At 34.1% G+C, this 20289-nt stretch overlaps 1 protein-coding gene across 2 annotated transcripts in view; it reads left to right on the top strand.

Moving 5' to 3' along the window:
• Positions 1-20289, top strand: part of LOC110454569 (platelet endothelial aggregation receptor 1-like) — a 28729-nt gene that overhangs the window by 2366 nt on the left and 6074 nt on the right. The window contains exons 2-10 of one of the 2 annotated variants that reach the window (XM_021504145.1): positions 8222-8431; positions 9657-9893; positions 12054-12194; positions 14162-14296; positions 14491-14625; positions 15058-15195; positions 15908-16042; positions 16231-16365; positions 16660-16689. In XM_021504145.1, coding sequence (XP_021359820.1) covers positions 9671-9893; positions 12054-12194; positions 14162-14296; positions 14491-14625; positions 15058-15195; positions 15908-16042; positions 16231-16365; positions 16660-16689 — 1072 coding nt within the window. In that variant the 5' untranslated portion in view covers positions 8222-8431; positions 9657-9670. The remainder of the gene's footprint in view (positions 1-8221; positions 8432-9656; positions 9894-12053; positions 12195-14161; positions 14297-14490; positions 14626-15057; positions 15196-15907; positions 16043-16230; positions 16366-16659; positions 16690-20289) is intronic. The other variant, XM_021504146.1, reaches the window with a different exon arrangement.

The following is a 20289-nucleotide window of genomic DNA, read 5'->3' as shown; positions in this document are numbered from 1 at the left end:
TAATAACTTGATTGGAATTATAACCTTGAATTGACAGTTTGATACTTTGAAAATTTTGAGCCAGCCCTACCCCCAAGGGCTGTAGGGTGGGGCTCAAAGGAGTCAGTGTGCTAAAATTTCTTCATTTTCCTTGTTAAGAATCAGAGGTGCTAGTTTCAAATCCTTTTTAGTCTGAAATCTGTATGCTAGATATTGAGTAAGGTGGTTTTATTGTTTTTTGTCACTTTGAATAATATTTCTGTTCATGTTAAAAACAAAATCAACTCTCTGTATAAATATATCAGGTGACCGTTAAGGCCCATGGGCCTCTTGTTTTCTTCTTACATATCTTGATACTTTCTTACTAACTTATTTAATCATCTTCATTGAATAATACTCTATATGTTTGCATAATCTGAAATCCAACCATACAGTAATTTGCAATGTAAACACGCGTATTTGTTTACACTTTGGTTCAGTTTCGTGTATTTTGTCCTCATTTCGTCAGTTTCTTCGCCTTTTGACACATACATGTAGCTTGTCAAACGAGATACATGCTTTTAAACGCTGGCATATATCAACAGCATGTTAATGGCTAAAATCTTGTTTAATGCTTTTTATGGTGTCTTTTTTTCTGTGATGTATCTTAGGCTTAACAAAATAAACATGTAATGCCGTGTGTGGTTTTGAGTAATGCATTCAGCGGTTACATAATTATGAAAGCTGTAGGATCATTACTACACAGGGATTATACGTATCTGTGCGGCGTTAAAATATCAATACATTGTGATGTAAAGAGTGTCATATACAAATGTTTGAAGTTCCAAATTTTATTGGGGCCGGGAAAATAATGCTCCACTAAATGAACTACATGTATCACTATCTGCATCAAACGCACATTTATTTACGCCCGAAGTTTTGATTGCTACTGTAACTTCCCTGTTGTTTCTTCCAATACCAAAGATCTTCATTGAACAACAATGTTCGGTTAGTGTACGGTGGCATGCTGTGAAACTTCCGTTTTCGTTAATACATCGAACTTCCCCTCGCAATGATAGCACCGGAATTGTCTTAGTTCAGCCATGCATTCACTGAAAATGAATAAGCAGTAAATCGGTAACTCAGATTGTGGATGAAATATTTTCTATCGATCAAAGACTAGTAAGTGTTTCCCAAACGACAAATTATCCAAATTTCTGATTCTCATAACAGGTTCCATACGAAGAACGGAACATACCTATCCCAACAGTATATCTGATTTCATCTCCATTTTTGCAGAGATTAATGTTAATAAGTGCTTTAATTTCGCAGCGTCAACATTTTGCGTTTTCATTCGCGCTACAGTATCCACCTGTGTCAGAATTCATACACGACAGACAACTTCTGGTAAAGTTTCCTAATTTCATGTGTTTGGTGTTGCCCGTTTGACAATGAATTTAATTACAAAATGTGGGTATTGTTTTTACTACTAAAATGTTAATAGAACGATAATTCCTATAAAATCAAACCAAATATACTACTTAGTCATATTACTCAAAGAACCGATAACACCGCATTTAATATTACTGTAGACCGACCAATACTTTACTCAACAGCTGTAAATATGGTACAGGTTATGCCATTCTAAATATATCTCTTTTTTTACAGCTCTCCCTAGTTTGTATTATATCATCATTTTATAAAATTATCTCTGTTGACCTGTGTTATAAACATTGTTTATAACACAACATCATCTGTCTTGACCTGTAACGTGTTATAAACATCGTACATAATATAACATTATCTCTGTTGACCTGTGACGTATTATAAACATTGTTTACAATACAATATCATCTGTCTGGACCTGTGACGTGTTATTAACATTGTTTACAATACAACATCATCTGTCTGGACCTGTGACGTATTATAAACATTGTTTACAATACAACATCATCTGTCTGGACCTGTGACGTGTTACAATCATTGTTTACAATACAACATCATCTGTCTGGGCCTGTGACGTGTTATAAACATTGCTTACAATACAACATCATCTGTCTGGACCTGTGACGTGTTATAACATTGTTTACAATACAACATCATCTGTCTGGACCTGTGACGTGTTATAAACATTGTTTACAATACAACATCATCTGTTTGAACCTGTGACGTATTATAAACATTGTTTACAATACAATAGCATCTGTGTAGACTTGTGACGTATTACAAACATTGTTTACAATACAATATCATCTGTGTAGACCTGTGACGTGTTATTAACATTGTTTACAATACAGTATCATCTGTGTAGACCTGTGACGTGTTATTAACATTTTTTTAGTTCGGTTTGTTTTAATATATATATGACAAAGTGATGAAAATATAAATGCAAAAACAAAGAAGATGTATTGATATACATGATGCACATAAATACAATTATATCATTGTGTTTAGAATGTAAAAAAAAAGGTTGTAATAGCACCATGAAATATCTGCTTTTTTGTTTGTTAATACCAGAGCAACAACTCAAATTCCAATTTGTTGTCGAATATTGGCATTTAATTAATGCCAAACAGTTATAGCATAATTCTGTTAGTTGTATAATAATTGTAATCATTTTTCACTTAGCATGAAAGGTGGGGCGAACAACATGATCATAACGCCACAAACTTGAACGGGAATTATGAAAATATTCTATCATGTGCCCCAACCTAGGCATAAAGGTGGGGTACTGAACCTAGTGAATTCATGCAAAAAATGGTTGGGAGATCAGTGATATTTCTCAAACATGTGCCCTACACAACTCTCTGAGCGGATAGTATCTAAGAACATGGATAAGTGTTTGTTTATGACATGCTGCACACTCATGCGTCTAAACTGATGACCCTTAAAAGTGTATACACACGTGATAACGTTCTCTTCCTGTTAAGAAGTTAAGAGTTAAGAGTTTCCTTTAACGTTAACTCTCGCTGTCAATGCATATCACTTAAGTACGGAAGCCCTGGAGGGACATTTTTATTTACCACGTATTTATCATTACTTGTTTGTTATTATTTAGTTATTATTCCTTATTTGTTATTATTTAGTTGTTATTCCTTATTTGTTATTATTTAGTCGTTATAACTTATTGGTTATTTGATAATTACGACAAAACGTGGTAAGGCTGTCCGGCAGAATGGACAGCTTCAACTCTAACGAACATGCAAACTAATCAAATTGTTACAGTTGGTAAAGCTAACATTAATCGACTCGCTTAATTGATTAATTGTAAGTGAACATTTTATAGTATTACCTAACAGAGGTTGCCTGCTTAATTAGCAATAACAAACAAGGAATAACAAATAAGTATTTAGAAATAAGTATTAACAAATAAGAATTAACAAATAACAAATAAGTATTAACAAATAAGTTATAACAAATAAGAATAAACAAATAACAAATAACAAATAACAAATAACAAAAATGGACTTTTAATAGTTTCCAGACAATTGAATACTCGCTGGTACTTCACAACGGAGCATAAACACAAAAGGATGAATATGAAAAGAATACTTGATTAGAAAATCAATAACAATATTAATGATATAATAAATAATCATTATAATATAATATATTAGTAATAATAATAAGTAATAACAAATATGTAATAACAAATAAGGAATAACAAATAAGTAATAATAAATAAATGCTAACAAATAAGTGGTAACTAAAAATATCCCCCCAGAGCTTCCGTACTTAAGGGAGCTTTTCTTTCCGCCCTTAATACGAGAGGAGCAACACACACGAACACGTTACTTACGGCGGTAACATAATGACTGCAACAATGGATCGGTGTGTGCCATTGTAGTGAATTTGTTGGAAATTGTTTATGTTGTCGCGAGCGATATATAGAGAATAGTACATGGTGAAATCCATATCACATGCTATATCAGCCCGGGGACCCAATATTAGACCGAGGGCTTTAGTACCAAGTATATGATAAATTCACAGGTGTTTGCACGTAGATCTGTTCATCAAGCATTCTGTAGAGCCAACGTAGAGCATGCAAGTTACATATATGACCAAATCCGTTCCGTCATCAGTTACGTATGTTTTTTACTGCAACAAAAAGATATTTGATATACACAATTACAGTTGTATTGGTGTGTTATTTCTAAGACAGAGAACAAAAACCAGCGTTATTTCTCAGACAGAGAACAAAAAATTAATAAACACTCCAGCAGGAAAGCATGTTTTTTTTAAAGTTTATAAGATTGATATATTTTTTCTTAAAGATGATAGCAGTTACAATTCGATTTCATATCGACAAAATACATTTTTTTTTATCTAATTAAGGAAAACAAATAAGTACATACAATTAAAACCGCGGTGGCCAAGAGGTTAAGGCGTCTAACATTCTGCTACCACTAGCCCTCCACCACTGGTTCGCGGGTTCCAGGCCTACGTGGGCCAGTCGTCAGGTACTGGCTGAAGGCCGGTGGTTTTTCTCCGGGAACTCCGGCTTTCTTCCACCAACAAAACATGGCACGTCCTTGAACGACTATAGCTGTTAATAGGATGTAAAACACAAACAATCTATAAAAACATAAACAAAACAGTTAAAACCTTGCATTGACGTTTTGTTGGTGGTTTTAAAATATCTTTAATATTTTACTACACTTTATCTTTATCAATATAAATACATTATGTAAGACATTTTTCATAGTAAATTTTGCTTTAATAGACGTCCTCTGCCGGTAAGCTTAACAGCTTGATATAACTAGAATAAAACAAGCAAAACGTGATTATCTTGCTTAAGGTATGCTTCAATGCCCAAACAACAATATGTGGAAGACACAAGATATGTGGAAAAGGATTAAAGATTTCTTACCATCATCCAAATCAAATTGTGCCTCTAGTCTCAATTTAAATGTCCTTGGTGTAAGAATCATTTTACTAAAGTGATGCGCAGTGGGCAGACCTCGCAGGAAGGGACCTTCCTAACTCTTGGAAAGCTCTATTGTGCCTCACTGAACTATTATCTCATACCGGTAATATTATATATGCTTTGTTTATTTATTTTGTTTCCATGTAAGTGATGTTATGTAAAATTTTAAAGTGGTTTGTTGTACAATGTATATATGTGACATAACAATGTGATACTAATGCTAACGTCACCACCAAACTTTATGACATTTTCAACAATTTGTTACTAATGATTACGTCACCACTAAACATTATAACATTTACCTACAATGTGATACTGCCGATTACGTCACCACCAAACATGATAACATTTACCTACAATGTGATACTAATCATTACGTCACCACCAAACATTATAACATTTTCAACAATGTGATACTAATGAATACGTCACCACCAGTCATTATAACATTGACCTACAATGTGATACTAATAATTACGTCACCACCAACCATTATAACATTGACCTACAATGTGATACTAATGATTATGTCACCACCAAACATTATAACATTTACTTACAATGTGATACTAATGAATCTAACAATTTGTTATTTACATACAACGGGATATTTCAACAAGGCACTATGACATTCACCCATTATGTAACATTTATGATTCCTACCAAACAATCTTAAAGCAGGACAATTACAATTTCAGGATTATTAACTTTTTGATTGTTTTAAGAAAGATATCACCTGCCCTTATAATGTATTTAAAGAGTTTAACAGGATTTTAACAAACAACACAATTTATGTGTTACTCTAGACCTGCCCTTAGTAGCAGGATGGAGTGAGATAATGCGTGTTGTTGACTTGAAGTATTCCTACGTATGTATGTAATTGAAACATAGCCCTTTCTTTTAATAACGATCAATCTTGTCACATTACACATCTTCCATACCGCAGTTGAATCTACGACGTTACACATCTACTTATACCAGGAAAACACGTCCTCGTTATCAATATCACTATGGAGCAAACCACAACACACTTCCTCGTTATCAATATCCCAATAGAACATACCACAACACTCTTCCTCATTATCAATATCACAATGGAACATACCACAACCCACTTCCTCGTTATCAATATCACAATGGAACATACCTAAACACACTTCCTCGTTATCAATATCACAATGGAACATACCACAACACACTTCCTCGTTATCAATATCACAATGAAACAAACCACAACACACGTCCTCGTTAGCAATATCACAATCGAACTTACTACGACACACTTCGTCAATAGTACAATCAGTCACAGGGGTAATAGGCAGCTCTCGCGCTGGTTGCCATGGAGACTTAGGAAATCGTCCAAAAAGTAGAAACGAATCACCAAATGTGAAATACAAATTGATATGTTATTTTTCTTTCTTTTCCGATATTGTTAAACTACATGCTGTATGCATTGTGAAAAAGTATGAAACCATTAACTTAAATTTGTATAATACTGATATGAATAAAACGTTATTTAGCGAGTAGCATATCTGAACATCACAATCTATGTCATATTGCAATAGGACCTTTTTTATCCGGAAAGACATAATCAGGAAATCTTCAGAACCGGAAACTTCCGAAGATTACCAGATTGTATATTTGTCAAAATAAGAATGATAATGTCAATGTAAAAAACAGTTCCCTGTTTAGAGGAGACGGCAGAAACCATCCCTGATTGCGGTGAGGGTCCCACATAATTCGTCTCCTCCGACATGTTGCGGGATACTTTTTTTCTCCGAACCTGCACAGGTCCTCAGTATATAAAATCATAAAGTCATTTTAATCATATTTGCGGTTCATTACATTCCAGATAAAATCCAAATACAACGGAAAATGTTTTGTTTCCATTTTTTATTACGAGTATGTTTTTACAGAAATTTGATTTACCTTACTAGTCATAGCAGAAACCACACTCAAATTGTTTATGTCGAAGTCATTTTCTTAATACCGACGACTACAAAAACGGGTCCAATCGGTTTTTTAGCAACGTTATTTTTATGTGAGGGTTTTTGACTAGTCATGTACATGAAGTATGATCACTTGTTTCATTTCAGTGAGTTCTACCAAATGGTGCACGAATTTCAATTATCACTGATGTAGAATATGTGACATAGGTTAATAAGCCAATTCTATCTTCAGACTCTACGGATTGGTCGAGTGATTATCACTCCGGCCTTCCATTCAGGCTGCCGGGGTTCGATCCCAGAAGTTGTCGTACGCATGAAATATTCAGAGAAAGTGTGTTTCTCATGCCCTCAAAACCCCGACAACCGAGGTGGAGTATAAAATGATCTGGGGTGGATGTTGCGGTATCTGTGCGGTAGCATTCAAGTGAGGTGGCACTACTGTTGGAAGCACGGTCCCACTACAAACAGAACACAATAAATCTCCAGCGCACACGCAGACATACACACATAGGGAGATATTAGCCAGGTGGCATATGACTAGTAGTTAGCGCCTGATAAGGCAGCTCCCTGCAAATTCCTCAAAATTGTATTAATTTATGTATATTCTAATTGGTTTGATTGTATGAATTGTATACCTATGTACTGTAAAGCGCTTTATAGTGGCTTATTCTAGCTAGATATGGAGCTTTACCAAATGTTGTATACTATTATACTGTTATTATGTTATACATTTGTAATAGAACGTGTAGATATGAAATAAATGCAACATCATACATATACATGCTTTAACTATGATGTTGTAGATAACACTCATATATTGTGCGGACGTACATTCTATTCGCTTCATGCACTCGTTAGTGAATTCATCCGCTCAAACACTCTTGTTATCTGCGAGGCAAGATAAAAATCGTGTGTTGTATTGCATAATAAACAGGTTTAACAGCTGAAATAATATAAATGTAACACATTTTTTTTTCAATTGTTTGAATATTTTCACAGGTTTATTTTTAAATGCTGACCCATTTTTAGTTTTAATATGCGAACTAATCGTTGGATTTGATCTGTTAACAAATTGATTAATTAAAACCATCATGTAATGCTGATCTGTGGAATATTTGAGTTTATAAGTATTGATTGTCTTGATATATTAAACATTGATCAAATATGTGACACATTGTGTGTTTGAATATTTTAAGCAATGTTGGTTTTGATATAACACTTTGCTTCAATGTAAACACAGTGGTTTAATATTTTAATCCATTGGTTGTTTAACAACACGCTGTGTAATAGTTTTTTTAATCCAAATGAAGAAAAATGTTTTAGTAAGTCAGAGTATTAAAGAAACATTTTTTTATGATTTTTAATTAGTGTTTTTTTTCCACTGTAGTTAATGTGGCGTTTCATAAACCAGCCTGGCTCTCATCAGCTTGGATTCGAAGATCAAAGGCTGAAAATGTTGTGGATGGAACTAAATACAGAGATAGGGATACATTTTTTGACAGATGTGTTCACACCAGAGTTGAAAATTTCCCTCGCTGGTGGGTGAACCTCACTGGCGATTACACCATAGCAAGGATCGACATTGACTATAGACGTGGTAGGTACGATATACTTTGTACAAGTATTTACCTTATTTTAGATCGAAACAGTTATGACTTTGACTGACCATGAATTAAATATCGTCTGTTCGGAAATCATTGTATTGTATTAACGAGAGTTCTTTGTATATATAGAATATAGGCTCTCCCAGCATCCAAATTCTAGTTCTGGTTAGTCTACATGTATGTATGTATATATATCTAATATAGAAACATAAACTCAAGCTCAGCATAATGTGAATTCCGCAGATGGATTGAAAACTTTACACTTTAAGGATGTACACTTCTAAGAAGTAATAATAATTCAGTTTTATTCTTATATGCATTTTTGGAAAACGGAGCTCATGGCATAGTTGAAATTGCATAATATATATATATATATATATGTCCGTGTGTTCGTCTTTGTGCTATGATCGGCTTAAGATATCAATTTATCATAATATGTAATTTTAGGTGATTGTATTGGTTTTGCCCATTAACAGAACAATTTTACAAAGTGTTTCTCTTTCTAAAACAGCCATAAAATAGGGGTGGGATCCGTGTGCTTCTTTTTCTTGTTTTTGTTCCATTACTATTTGTGTTATTTTCTCCATTTAGGGGGTCACAAATCAAAAGTCAAATGTGCTTCAATCTCACTAAATATGAAAAAAAAATATCAATATGTATAATTACGAACTTAGTTCATATTATTTTTATCATACTGAACATTATAACGTTGTACAGCAAAAATGAACTTGTTACAGTTAAAAATGGCGACAAATTGACGTTCGAGTGTATCTAGTGTCAAAAAGGTGAAATGTTGCCCTTTCGTGAAGTGCAATAAATTCACATTTTCAAAATGGCTACCGAATTGGTAATTTGTTTCATGTAAAAGTGTTCTACAAACAACAGTCATCCTGTTTTTGACACATTTTTCAGATGCGTGTTCGATCATGATTTCTTAAATATTATAAAAACACGTTACAGGAGAACAAAACGAGACTTGAACGTGATTAAAACCTCAGAAGAGTACATCCAAGAGCGATTCATTCATTGTGTTATTGTAGAACCTAAAGCGAACATAGGGAACTTTCCTTTTGGTTTGTTATCTTTCAGGTGACAGAAATGTGTGTGTTTATGAATTTCTGAACATGAAATATCCATACTGAGTTTGAATATCAGCATGACAACTATAATCCTTTTGGGTAAGTTTCTAATTACATCATTTTGCTTTGTTCGGTACAGGATCGAGCTACAGAATGTTTGGTTACAAACTGATTGTATCAGACACAGAAGATAGACGCCGGTGGAACTCGAATCACCAGATAGAAGGCCACATATGTCGTGACGAGACTAGAAGAAACCCACCTCTTCAGCAGTCGGTCCCATGTCTAGCCAGAGGACGTTTCATAACATACGCTGATAATGTAGACAATGGCGATTATAATCCTTATGTAGAGCTGTGCGAGCTAGAGGCATATGGTAAACAGAGGACATTGAAATTAGAATTACCGTATAACGGGTTATTTTCGTGGGTTTAAATTTTCGCAATTTTGACCCTAAAATCAGGAAATTTATTGACGCGGATTATAACTTACGTAGAGTATACTCCATAAATATGATTCTAATGTCAATTTATCATTAGCCCATGTATATGTTTACCTGTTTGCCTGTACAAGTTACCCGTGGCGAATACAATCGGCAATCCGAGTTTTTACGAGGTACCCCGTTTATCTAAAGCACAGCAACGGGACACTCGGCATATATACATGTAGTGTCGAATAGTCAAATGAAAAATTGTTATTACAGTATATTGTGCAAAACAAGTAATTGTATTTTGCTTAACAGACCTCTAACACAACTACTAGATGTACGTGATCTAAAAAAAATCAAACATTTTCTATTACTCTCGATGAATATGAATCGTGACAACCACCTGCTCGCTATTTCATAGCGACATTGTTACTATGAAGTTTATAATCGCGGCCAATTTTTGCGCTTGTCGTATTATTTTGCTGAATATAACTCATGACCCGGGAAATCTCTGCGAAAATATCCTGTTGTACGGTAGCATGAGTAAATTATTCCCTCCTTATTAACTTAATTGTACTTTAACATAAACACCGAATGATATCTAAAGCTTACAGCTTGTTGTACATGTACTTTGCAATAATATTATTCCAATTGTACTCGTCTCTAGACACAAAAAATACCTGATACATGGCCAGACTCGGCTGTTCCGATAGTAATACCCGATACATGGCCAGACTCGGCTGTTCCGATAGTAATACCCGATACATGGCCAGACTCGGCTGTTCCGATAGTAATACCCGATACATGGCCAGACTCGGCTGTTCCGATAGTAATACCCGATACATGGCCAGACTCGGCTGTTCCGATAGTAATACCCGATACATGGCCAGACTCGGCTGTTCCGATAGTAATACCCGATACATGGCCAGACTCGGCTGTTCCGATAGTAATACCCGATACATGGCCAGACTCGGCTGTTCCGATAGTAATACCCGATACATGGCCAGACTCGGCTGTTCCGATAGTAATACCCGATACATGGCCAGACTCGGCTGTTCCGATAGTAATACCCGATACATGGCCAGACTCGGCTGTTCCGATAGTAATACTTGATACATGGCCAGACTTGGCTGTTCCGATAGTAATGCCCGATACATGGCCAGACACTTAGCTGTTCTGATAGTAATACCTGATACATGGCCAGACTCGGCTGTTCCGATAGTAATACCCGATACATGGCCAGACACTTAGCTGTTCTGATAGTAATACCTGATACATGGCCAGACTCGGCTGTTCCGATAGTATCGTTATTCGTGTAAACCTACTCTTATCGGCTTGATATCGGCTTGTGTGCTGATATAATTATTTTTCAATTTTATTGATTACTGTAGTTAAATGAAAATAATCTTATGCATTGCAAAATTAGATATTATTTATATATACTTTGTATGTAATATGTATATACATTATACATGTAATTGATATAACTACTTAAGTAATAATGCTTGAAGTAAAAAAAAAAAAAAAAAACTCAGATCATAGTACAACGAGCCACAGAAATGTGCAACACTACTGCTCAATTGTACTGGATAACCTTTTGAAACAACGAAACTAATAAATATATCAGACGAACCGATAAGTTATCTAAAGCTTACAGCTTCACGATTTTTCACCTGTTTTATAAGGTTTGGACAGGACACTGTAAAAACCATTGTAAAAAAAGAAAGATAACTGAATTTAAAAATATCCCTATTATAACCAAAAATAAAAAATTTAAAAATATAACACAAAAATAAAACCACTGTAAAAAAAAGAAAGATAACTGAATTTAAAAATATCCCCATTATAACCAAAAATATTTTTTTTTAAATATAACACAAAAACAATATCTTATGATTTGAAATAGTAAGTGATAGAAAATAGTACTATACCTTTAAGACTAGGAATAAGCATAACCAAATTCATGGGTTATGCACAGTTAACGAATCACATAGTAGCGTGTCAAATATAACAAATACATGTCCATTCTTTAACTGTATGATAAACACTTATCTAATGTTCTTCCTAACACATACCATGTACTTGACTTGTATTGTATCTTTTAAAAAGGTTGTCCGACTGGATGGTTTGGACAGGACAACTGTTTGGAAAAGTGTCCGGATGGATGCCGGGATACAGTTTGTAATCCGGACAACGGCACATGTTTTGCTGGATGTGAAAGCGGCCTGCAGGGAGACATCTGTGATACAAGTGAATATCGCTAACAGTTAATGTAAATCATATAGGAAAAGGTGTACGAGATCGTCGTTACACATTACTCCTCAATTTTTATTTTGGTTATGGGGATTTACGATACGCACCTCGTCTTCTGTTTCCAAAAGACCGTACTATCTTGCGGATTGCCCGCTCCGTTATATTTCCTGTGATTGCCCACTCCGTTATATTTCCTGTGATTGCCCGCTCCGTGATATTTCCTGCGCCCCTTAAAATAGCATGTTTAGGAAATAAATTCAGCATATTTCACGCCCAGGAGTTTCCCGCGGACTATTTGCTACAGAAGATTTTTTTTTATGCAATGAATGTTAGGTTCATTGGCAACATCAGGTACATGTAGCTATCACATGTACTTATATGGCTATGTAACAATGTTAAAAATCGACGTTTTCGATATAGATTCATTTATGAGTTTGTAAACTTTAAACATATCCTTGATAAACTCACAATACCGTTCATTATTCTGATTTAAACAGGCAAGTCAACCCTTAGCAATCCAATAAATACTCCTCATAGACGATGTTACACAGTGCCAGATAGTATGACTAAAGTTTTAATGCATATTTTGGATGATAAAACTTGAGAATTTCCATAACTTTGTTGCGTTTTTATTTACAATTCAGATGTATACGATTTTGCATTTTGAAGAAACCATATAGCCCCCACTTTTTACAGATTTTTGGAATCATTTCGTCACACATGAAGGCAATACACAAGAAATTACGGTAGTCTTACCAGATTTGTAATTGGATTCCTACCTTAATGGTCCCTTTCATTACCGATGAGATGATGCTGTGTTAATCATTTTTGGCATGCTGTATCTATTACAAAATTTTAAAGCTTCAATAACATGTGTGTTACGTCCATATTTTGAAGTCTATGAAAGAAAACAACTGAAAGGACATCAGAACGAACGACAACATGACGACTTTCAAAACAAGAGACACATATGGCCTGTATTTCTCCTCTGTTATTTTGATATCTGAACGAGACAAGACGTTGAAATGGTTTTCTAACGAGACAACATGGTTTGAGAGCTTCATTGAGCATATCAGTTTTCTAATTTACTTAAAAATAAAAATATTAGCATTTAACGAAACAGGCATGAATATTTTTTAGACCATGGGATAATAATAAATGACGAGGAGGGGGTGTCATTTTGTTTCTGGAATACAACGAAAATAAACAGTATATGTTCAGGTCAATGAAAACAATTTTCATTTAAAAACTTTTCACCATTGACTTTTGATGACAGGAAATTGTAAAAAGTCGAAATAGTCTATGCCAATCGAGTCCTATGTATTGTATTTCCCTTTTTACTCGACTAAATAATAACTGTTAATGAAGTGTTGCATCTCCATCGAAAAAAACATTTGTTAATTGTTTTTTTCTGACTTTCTGAGTTGCTTTCGTTGTTTCATTAGCATTCTTTTATTAAGTCGAAAACTATTTTTGATAAAAATCAAACTCACCATGTGGATTCGACACTGACTTTTTGATTATATGCCAGAAAGGTTTATCTCCTGTGCTTCCTGTGATGAACGATGTTTTCCAGCTTTCAATTATCGTAATATTATCGTCAATAATTTTTGAAATGTTCTACCTCTTTATAAAAAGCCAACAACAAACATTCATTTTTGTATTGATATAGAGAAAGGAAATTACAATGAAAATAACTTTTCAGTGATTGTATACAGTAGAAAATGATGGAACTCTCTATTTAAGGAAACCTTATTGGCATTAGAGAGGAACGATACATTATTATGAAAATACATGTACTTCAAAATATATTCCATAGTGCCATTAATATCACTAAACACTTTTGTTTTGTTTTCAAACGCAATTGATTTCTGTTTTATAATCATGATTATATGAATGAATTAAATATTTTTTATAATACTTTCACCACATAGCATTATATTTACATGTATGTTTATTTACAGCATGCAACCATGGCAGCTTTGGTTTATGGTGTCAACAATTCTGTTTCTGTGATGTTGACACATGTGACCCTCAAAATGGAACGTGCCCTAGCGACAGATGTCAGCGGGGGTGGAACGGAACAGCATGTAACCAACGTGTGTATCCAGGGTATACAATTAGTGTTTAGCCCGGGGCGCTGTCCTATCATTTTTATTACTAAATATTTTACCAGATCTATTCGTTAAATATAAAAAATTCTGCCCACAAAGATGTTGAATAGATTATTGTAAGTAAACAATTGTCATTTAAGCATGTATCCTAATTCAAATATGTGTACATTGACGTGCAGGTTGTGGCGACCAAACCTTTGGACAAAATTGTGAAGAAACATGTCACTGTCTACAGGGATCATGTGACGCTGCCAATGGAACTTGTATATATGAAGGATGTGAGCCAGGATGGCAAACGGAATCCTGCAGTATAGGTAAGGATAAAAGACTGATCATTTTAATTCTTAACAATCTCAAATATTTTCACGTATAACATTTTAAACAAACATCACAACACTCCTTTTTTCAGTTACCCTATTACTGCTGATAGCCTTAATTGTACAAAGAGAGATGACTTATATAACGATCAGCACTTAACGACTGTTAATGCTTGACCTCGCCTTAAGTAATGACCTGATGGAAGGACGACAGTCAGTCATCAAATAACTTTTTAGGTTATTGCTATCTATTTTTACAGTTACAAAGAAATGTGCAAAATTGTCTTGATTTAAGGTAACACAAAACATATCAACATTGGCAGCTGAACTACCACCCATTCTGTCATAGTCACATAATTTCTGTCTCTGATATATATAATGAGTATGCTCTTGGTCTTACATTGAATTGTTTATCTTCCATCTGTCCAGAATGTGACAAAGGCAGGTTTGGCCATGATTGTAACCTTACATGCGGAGCGTGTAGACACAATGCTCCGTGCGATCACGTGACTGGAAAATGTCCTAACGGTTGCTCGGATGGATGGACCACATCCTTCTGTGATGAGTGTAAGTAAAGTAATATATAAATAGGTAGTTACAGAGGTCTCCAAAAGAGGAAACATAAAACCAACTGGTATGACAAATATTGAGTTATCCGAAACAAAACCTACGATCCTAACGCAAAAAAACCTTTTCTCTGTAAAACGAAATATATTATTTTGGTTTGTAAGATAACATATGGAACTTATTGAAATAAAGGATCGACATTGCTCCTTGAACAGAAGTTAACTTGTCATAGCCAAAGGCTATGGACGCAATTTGATCAGCGTCATGTTGAAGCTTCTCCCGCCTCGAATAATGTACGAGACAAGCGTTTGAACAAAACATTTTGTTGGCGTTAGGCATTTCCAGGAATTTCGTCCGCACTGATAACACAGACAATTCAATATCGAAGATATAAGGAAATACCTATATTTTGATCAATAATAACTATATAATTTAGAATTCAAATGTATGTCTTGAACAGCATTTTTCATTATCACGCCGGTAGGAACGTAAATCCGTTACATAAACATTTACCAAGAAGTCGTATCGGCTTTATGGAATATATGTATGAAACCGATTTGCGTTCATACCGGCATTTACATTGGGGGGGGGGGGGGAATTATTATTATAATATGAATTATTATATTGGCAGTCAAATCAGATGATGTATGTAATACTAGGCCGTTCTTATGTTTGTAATATTGGTTAATTGAATGTAGTTGATTTCTGACAGCTTGCCCGATCGGAACATTTGGAATCAACTGTACAGGAGAATGTTTTTGTAAGAATGGCACGTGTGACCCAACAAACGGTGTCTGTCCAGGCAACGCGTGTGATAGAGGCTGGAACGGACCTTCATGTAGTTCTCGTGAGTACACCAGTGAACGTTAACCTACCAAACCATCTACTAAGTTCTATTCAAAATTGTAACTTTGATATAGTTATTAACTATGGCTACCTTAAAATAACCCGTCTCATAACAGTATTGGATACAGATTTAAAATCAGCGTGCCCATTTATTCCTCTTCTTATTTTTTATTTTGTTGTTGTTATTAGAATGTGACCCTGGGTCCTATGGTTATAACTGTAAGCAGAGCTGTAATTGTCAGACAGAGTCGTGTAACAGGACGACAGGGCAGTGTCCACCGGGTGGTAGTAAGGACGGATGGAGGACGGACAATTGTAGCCAGAGTAAGTAATATTTTCTCTTCCGTGTTTGATAACCCCACCCCGTCTGTGTATAATATACCGGTTTTTTTCTGAAGCGTTATTTTACATCCGGGTTTTTATGGGAGGTTCATAATGTTCTTCAAATTGCCTTTTTCCTGGACACTATAGTTTATAGTACTCTACAGTCACCGTACCCGAAAACAGGACAGATTTTAGTAAAATATTAATGTATTATATACCATAGTATCAATTCCAAAAACGTTTGTTCAGTTTTCATAAATATATACCATCCATCATTCTTTTCTACATGTACAGAAGAATGGTCTGGAGACACTTGTAGTCAAGGTAATGATCCACGCATTAGCATGAAAATAGTAGAAGGTTCATATCATTATCATAATCATTACGAGAGTCGTTTGTATAATGAAGTAATTGATACGTCTTTTTCTTTAAGACAGAAACACTCAGTGATTAAAGAAAATGTGAAACCTGAATTACATTTTTATGAGAGTAATTGAGACATGAATTTAAAAATATTGGTCATATATAGAAAAAGTACGTACAAATCCTGTCATCTTTCAAAAGAAAGTTTATCGTTTACGAATTATCTTTGATGCGATAAAATAAAGTTAATGAAGTGTTATGGGTATACTCTGGTAGAATATATCACTTGCATTCAAAAATATAGCATACATTTCTAAAAATCAGACTTCAGGATTTCGTTATCTTTTTCCACACTATTTTTACAACCTTAAAGGTGGTTACTGTAATGCAAAGATTATATCGTCCATCGTTGTACTTTTCATATTCAACTTTTGATACTATCCTTTAAGCGACATCACGGTGAAGTAATTTTTTCAATTACTTTTTTTTCCAATATTGCATGAATATATTAAGTGCGTCTCCTCATGGAAAAGGATAGTTGGATTTCGTAGATGCATATTCCTAAAAATGTATAATTACTAAAAGAATAGGGGATCTCCTCCTCCTGTCCAGCCAACATTCTATAAGGTATTTAGATTGCGTCATTCTAATAAAGCATGCGCGTAACACATCAGTGTAAACAAAATGACCTGCATTGGAATGAGTTACCATAATTAGGATAAATAACATATTACAGAAATTACATAAGGGAAGCATTATTGCAGATGGGGAGTTTATAAACTGCCCTAGCGATCGGAACCCTAAACGTATTCTTCTGGATAGCCGGTAGGAAGTTGAATACAGCTAACGTTGAATCGAGCGCAATACTGTTTGTGTTGTGAATAAGTATTCAAAAACATTAAATGGCTAGTACCTTTGTCTTTTCAACACCAATGAATGTATCGGTTTGAATTCGCAATGTATTGTATTTCCATAGAGCTGATGAGGTTAAAAGAGCTATTAGGTCGTTGAAAAATAACTAAACGTGCTCTGATGACAATATTATGAATGAATATACATGTATCAAACATTCTGTTACGAAAATGACTGATTTGTATGGCAAAGTGTTTAATATTATTTTCAATAGTTGGAAATTCCCAGCAAAATGGCTGACCGGTACTATTGTTCCTATTTAAAAAAATAAAGGTTCACCTATGGAACCTAAAAATTATAGACCAATTACGATTGTTAGTTGTTTAGGGAAGTTGTTCACTAGTATATTAAATGAAAGGCTACAGAAATACTCAGAGGATGTCAGCTTGATATGTGAAAATCAGACAGGGATTCGTAAAATGTATTGAATTATTGATAACATTTTTGTACTTTACTCTTTGATAAATTTGACTCAAATGATGAAAAGTAAATAATATTGTGTATTTTTTTTACTTTGAAAAAGCCTTCGATAAAGTATGGCGCAATGGTTTGTGGAACAAGATGTTAATGAGTGGAATTAATGGGGAAATGTTAACAATTATTTTTAACATGTATCAAGGCATTAAGTAAAATATAACTTTTAATGGTGAATGTTCTGGTTATTTTCCATGTGAAAATGGTTTGAGACAAGGAGAAAACCTATCTCCCTTTTCATTTAGTCTGTACTTGAACGATCTCGAAGAGTGTATGGTCCGAAATAACGTTCAGGGTTTGAAAAACATTAGTACTAAATTAGAAAATGATTAACATGTTTACATAAAGCTTTTTATTTTACTCTATGCTGATGATACACTTCTTTTCTCAGACTGTCCAGATGACTTGCAACTACAATTAAATGTATTCAGTGAATACTGTAAACAGTGGAAATTAAAGGTTGATAATGAAAAAAAATGTATAGTATGTAGTAAAGGACGTAAAAACAATAGAAATGTATTTCTTTTTAATAATGAGGTGATAGAGTTAATGGACAATTTTACCTGTATGGGTACGGCATTTAGTCGTACTGGTTCATTCAATGAAACGAAAAAATACAATATTAAAAGGACTACTATATACTGTATGACGTTATAAAGAAAGGTAGACTACATAACTTATCAGTTCATTGTATACATGATTTATGTGACAAGATTTTAAAACCCATACTGTTGTATGGTTGTGAAGTTTGGAGTCTCACTGACCTTAAGGTAATTGAACGTGTACATTTAAAGTTTTGTAAATTATTACTAGGGTTAAAAAGTAGCACCCCTACTTAAATGGTATATGGAGAACTAGGTACTACCCTACTTGAAATAACAGTAAAAACAAAAATAATAACATTTTGGTCACAATTGACTCATTCTAAAGAAAATACAATTAATATTATATTGTATAAACTTCTTTGCCATCACCATAATGTTGATGATAAACCGGTTCCATATATTAGCTTTATTAAACGTATTTTAAATGAATGTGGTATGAGTTACTTATGGAAAGTTCAAAATACTTCAGAATGTTATACCATATGGCTAAAGTTTGTTATTAAACAAAGATTGCACGACCAGTATTTACAGAAATGGCAAAGTGATGTACACACTTCATCAAAAGTTACATGTTACAGGATTTTTAAAAATAATTGTCATTTTGAAAATTACTTAGATATTTTAAGTGATACACATAGAGTTACATTTTGTAAATTTAAGACTACCAATCACAAATTTTTGTTGAAACCGGCAGATGGCATGATATAGAGTACAATGAAAGAAAATGTCCACACTGTAACAGTCAGCAAATTGGTGATGAATTCCATTACTTGCTTGAGTGTCCGTCACTGTCTGGGTATCGAATTTTATATATAGATAAATATTTTTCGACGAGATCAAATGTAATTAAGTTCTATGAATTAATGAATACTACTAATATAAAAATACTGAAGAAACTTTGTACTTTTATCAGAATAATTAATAACAATATTTGACATCCTCGATACAAATGTGCATTTATTATGAAACAGTACTGTGTACTACCGAATACGAACACTACAATTAATATATATTATATTGTTAATATGTTTCTCTATACGTTGTATTGTAAAAGAGAATAAAGTTGAATTGATAAATTGGTTGATGCGAAGGGAATAGATGAATTAGGCTACTAGTTAGTGTGATTTTGCGTTGGGGCCCTCCGTGGGATAATTTTGTGATGTTATACCACATGGAATTCGATGGTCTAAGCTAATTCCATTGTTATACAGTGTGGCCATTTAAAGGACTCACACAACTAAATCAGTCAATCAGTAAGTGTTATCCCTACATGTACCTAAAATGTGTTCCGGTTTAAAACAGTGTCTCTGAGTAATTTAAATAGGTAATTGTTGAAATATTTTATATGGAATGAAATCTACAAATATTTAACTTGATAAAAACGTACAGTTTCAGTAGATTTTAATATGTAATGGCGGATTGATATGGGTCAAATGTCAGGGGGTGTTCCCGTCCCACTTCAGCAGTTAGGTTTGTAAACTTCCGGTTGTCAAAAGCAGACATATATTGCGCTCTTAGATGCTACTAAACCCGCCAAAAATGTCTTTTGAAGCCTTTGTCAGGAATGTAT

Source organism: Mizuhopecten yessoensis, unplaced genomic scaffold (assembly GCF_002113885.1).
Source record: "Mizuhopecten yessoensis strain PY_sf001 unplaced genomic scaffold, ASM211388v2 scaffold7907, whole genome shotgun sequence".
Lineage (NCBI taxonomy): Eukaryota > Metazoa > Mollusca > Bivalvia > Pectinida > Pectinidae > Mizuhopecten > Mizuhopecten yessoensis.
Note: the sequence above shows the minus strand (reverse complement) of the source record. Positions and strands in the feature narration are given on the sequence as shown.